The 4782-nt window shown below is 45.7% G+C and overlaps 1 protein-coding gene across 1 annotated transcript in view; it reads right to left on the bottom strand.

Moving 5' to 3' along the window:
• The window catches only part of LOC144949659 (rhophilin-2-like), a 67362-nt gene extending 62793 nt beyond the window's left edge, over positions 1-4569 (bottom strand). The window contains exon 1 of the mRNA XM_078879646.1: positions 4191-4569. Within this exon, the coding sequence (XP_078735772.1) occupies positions 4191-4295 (105 nt within the window). The 5' untranslated portion in view covers positions 4296-4569. The remainder of the gene's footprint in view (positions 1-4190) is intronic.
• Positions 4570-4782: the final 213 nt, after the last annotated feature.

Genomic DNA, 4782 nt, shown 5'->3' with positions numbered 1-4782 from the left:
CCTCCTCCGTAGTAGTAGTAAAACCCACCACGGCAGCCAGCGTTTAGGGGGTTGCCACCCGTCCTGTCCTTGCCCCAGGATCGTCCCCGTCGAGGCGGCAGCTGCCATCCTCGACAAATGTCAGCCTGAAGAATGTTGGGATACGAGCCAATTGGGTAATGGACAAAGACCCACCCCTGTATAGCCTCGGCAGACTTTTGGGGGCAAGTGTTGTTAGCGAGCACCTATTAAGGCCGCGGGTGATGGGGGTGGCCAACACCACGCCCGGCCGATGTTTACACACCGCACCAGGTACTCCATTTGAGGCCGAGTCGACCTAGGTGTGGCCCAGGACCGGTACAGATAAGCGTCACTAGTGAGTGGGAATCGAACTCGGGTCGTCCGATCCCCCACCGCTCCTCATCACGGGTGTGTATGTACAGCACTGTACTGTGTGTTACATTTCTTTCACACCGTACGTAGCCCCAACGGTGATAATCGGAGGTGGGTGATAACGAAGACAAAGATCCTTAGGAGAATGCCGGGAGCAAGTGCTGTTTGCGAGCACCTCGTGAAGGCCGGCACGGCACACGAGCGGGGGAGGTGGTCAGCAACCACGCCCGGCCGCCTTTGTCTCTCCCCCCAGTGGCGATGTTTACACACCACCGCACCGGGTACCCGTTTGGCCCGTGAGTACTCCCCGCGCAGTTGCACCGCCTGCGCACTCCGTAGCTTGCCCCACCCCCCCCCCCACTGTCGTCGATGCCTACTGTGGGCTCTTACAAATGTGCGTGCGACTTGGATTGTTGATTTTTGGCCGACGACGACGACGACTCCTACAAATCCAATTGGCAGGTTGAAGTCCACGTGTTCGTGCAATTGTGGGTTATGAGTTCACAGTGTTCGGGGCGCCACGGTGGCTAGGAGATGTTAACTACCTCGCCTGGTATGCAGAAGGTCGTGGGTTCGATCCAGACCCTGACGCCTGCTGCTGTATATTTGAAGTTTGCGTGTCTCTCTCTCTCTCTCATCATCATTCACGGTGGCGAGATGTTAACTACCTCGCCTGGTATGCAGAAGGTCGTAGGTTCGATCCCAACCCTGACGCCTGCTGCTGTATATTTGAAGTTTGCGTGTCTCTCTCTCTCATCATCATCATCACGGTGATGATGAGAGAGAGAGAGAAAAAAACAGCCTCATAGCTCAGTGGGCCTCACCTGGTACAACATTTATTTTTTATAGTTTAAAGTTTAGTGTCGAGGTTCCTATGCAAATCACGAACACCTCTGGACTGTGATGAGTCAGTGGCGTCACGGCGAACAAGTCCGCGGTTAATTACGAAAATATCGATGAAGGATTTGGTCACCGATTCAAAAATAAATTCATTCCCTGACTCGTTCACCCAATTGTGCGTTTAGGGATTCTTCCACGCGTTCATTCACCAAAGGCCGTAATTATAATATATATTGCTATTAAAAATATTTTAAACAATAATTGCTATGCTATGTAAATAAAAACAACAATTTGCTAAACCTTGGCCACACTATCTGGACTTGTCTTCATATAATAACAATGCATAGATTTCTGTTCATATTATTGTGGTTATGGTTCTACTTTATTGATCCATAATCTCTGCCATTACATACAATGAAACAATAAATGGTAACAAAAAAGGAATAACAGAGCAATGTAATACAATACACTATTAGACATTATTGTAAAACATAAATAAAAAGTTAATATTCTTTGGTTCTTTTCGGTTAAGTCACGTCTAAAAATAAAATAATAAATTAAAATAACATATTACGACGTTTCGATTGCAACACAAGCAATCATCATCAGGTATAAAAGAAATAGCAACAAAAATCTAACTAGAAAACTATAGACAGACATACAAGCAGACAGACATCACAACGGCACACAGAGAGAGGACACAAATCGGCACAAAGATTTGTGTCCTCTCTCTGTGTGCCGTTGTGATGTCTGTCTGCTTGTATGTCTGTCTATAGTTTTCTAGTTAGATTTTTGTTGCTATTTCTTTTATACCTGATGATGATTGCTTGTGTTGCAATCGAAACGTCGTAATATGTTATTTTAATTTATTATTTTATTTTTAGACGTGACTTAACCGAAAAGAACCAAAGAATAATTCCTGCAGTCACGAAAGCTCCTAAATTAAGATTAAAAAGTTAATCCCATGTGTTAGTGATTTTTTTAATATTTTAGGCAGGAAATTCGTTTTAAAATTAGATTTTTTTCTGGGGGGGGGGGGCCCCAGACCCCCTGGAAGACTTGCCCCCCCCCAATATTGACTCCATGGCTACGGCCTTGCATTCACCCACTCACCCACTCGGATGTCAACTCAGCAAGCTATCTTTCCCCGAATTCAAAACGTTCACCCGTTCACTCACTCTCCCACAAGTGCACACACTCACCCATACATTCACCCACTCACCCATCAATGCACCCACTCGCTCATTAAACCATCCATGTATTCACTCGCTCATTAAACCATCCATGTATTCACTCGCTCATTAATCCATCCATGTATTCACTCGCTCATTAAACCATCAATGCACCCACTCACTCATTAACCCATCCATGTATTCACTCGCTCATTAAACCATCCAGGTATTCACTCGCTCATTAATCCATCCATGTATTCACTCGCTCTTTAAACCATCCATGTATTCACTCGCTCATTAAACCATCCATGTATTCACTCGCTCATTAAACCATCCATGTATTCACTCGCTCATTAAACCATCCATGTATTCACTCGCTCATTAAACCATCCATGTATTCACTCGCTCATTAAACCATCCATGTATTCACTCGCTCATTAAACCATCCATGTATTCACTCGCTCATTAAACCATCCATGTATTCACTCGCTCATTAAACCATCCATGTATTCACTCGCTCATTAAACCATCCAGGTATTCACTCGCTCATTAAACCATCCATGTATTCACTCGCTCATTAAACCATCCATGTATTCACTCGCTCATTAAACCATCCATGTATTCACTCGCTCATTAAACCATCCAGGTATTCACTCGCTCATTAAACCATCCATGTATTCACTCGCTCATTAAACCATCCAGGTATTCACTCGCTCATTAATCCATCCATGTATTCACTCGCTCATTAAACCATCCATGTATTCACTCGCTCATTAAACCATCCATGTATTCACTCGCTCATTAAACCATCCATGTATTCACTCGCTCATTAAACCATCCATGTATTCACTCGCTCATTAATCCATCCATGTATTCACTCGCTCATTAAACCATCCATGTATTCACTCGCTCATTAAACCATCCATGTATTCACTCGCTCATTAAACCATCCATGTATTCACTCGCTCATTAATCCATCCATGTATTCACTCGCTCATTAAACCATCCATGTATTCACTCGCTCATTAAACCATCCATGTATTCACTCGCTCATTAATCCATCCATGTATTCACTCGCTCATTAAACCATCCATGTATTCACTCGCTCATTAAACCATCCATGTATTCACTCGCTCATTAAACCATCCATGTATTCACTCGCTCATTAAACCATCCATGTATTCACTCGCTCATTAATCCATCCATGTATTCACTCGCTCATTAAACCATCCATGTATTCACTCGCTCATTACACCATCCATGTATTCACTCGCTCATTAAACCATCCATGTATTCACTCGCTCATTAAACCATCCATGTATTCACTCGCTCATTAAACCATCCATGTATTCACTCGCTCATTAAACCATCCATGTATTCACTCGCTCATTAAACCATCCATGTATTCACTCGCTCATTAATCCATCCATGTATTCACTCGCTCATTAAACCATCCATGTATTCACTCGCTCATTACACCATCTATGTATTCACTCGCTCATTAAACCATCCATGTATTCACTCGCTCATTAAACCATCCATGTATTCACTCGCTCATTACACCATCCATGTATTCACTCGCTCATTAAACCATCCATGTATTCACTCGCTCATTAATCCATCCATGTATTCACTCGCTCATTAAACCATCCATGTATTCACTCGCTCATTACACCATCCATGTATTCACTCGCTCATTAATCCATCCATGTATTCACTAGCTCATTAAACCATCCATGTATTCACTCGCTCTTTAAACCACCCAGGTATTCACTCGCCCACCCACCCACCGATCCGCGCACTCACCTTTCTCAAGCCAACGCCCTCTTCATCCTCCTCATCCTCCTCCTCCCCCGCCACCTCCTCCTCCATCTTCTCCTTCACGCAGTCACTCGCCTGGGTCTCGATCATGCCGGATTGATCCGCTCAAACCTCGCCTCTTCGCTCGGCACCGACCAAAAACACCGCGCCTCCCCCACCACCACCACCAACTCGTACCTTTCCCTCCTCAAATTATCGCCCACCTACCTGCCCCACTGATAACCTACCTCACCGATGGCCCCACCTGCGTATCCACCCACCTGTCGACCTGTCTACCTGTCCACCCACGTCCTCGGTTGGTTGCTGGGGTCTGGATTTGGTGTCCCACCCCCCACGTGGTATACCGCAGCAGCAGCAGCCAACTTATCGCCTTTGTATTTGTGGCTCTGGCTGGGTTCAGAGCTTTTATAGGGGGAGAAGGAGGGGGGGGGGTCACGGAGGACCGCCCACTGTGGAGCGTGTGTGTGTTGTGTGTGTGTGTGTTTTGAGTGTGTGTGTGTGCTTCTGTGTGTGTGTAAGGGTGTGATTTGTGTGGGGAGCGGTGGCGTAGCGGTTAGCGCTGCGCTACGAACCCGGC

Source organism: Lampetra fluviatilis, chromosome 54, assembly GCF_964198595.1.
Source record: "Lampetra fluviatilis chromosome 54, kcLamFluv1.1, whole genome shotgun sequence".
NCBI classification, from domain to species: domain Eukaryota; kingdom Metazoa; phylum Chordata; class Hyperoartia; order Petromyzontiformes; family Petromyzontidae; genus Lampetra; species Lampetra fluviatilis.
The sequence above is the reverse complement of the archived record's forward strand: the minus strand, read 5'-3'. Positions and strand labels throughout refer to the sequence as shown.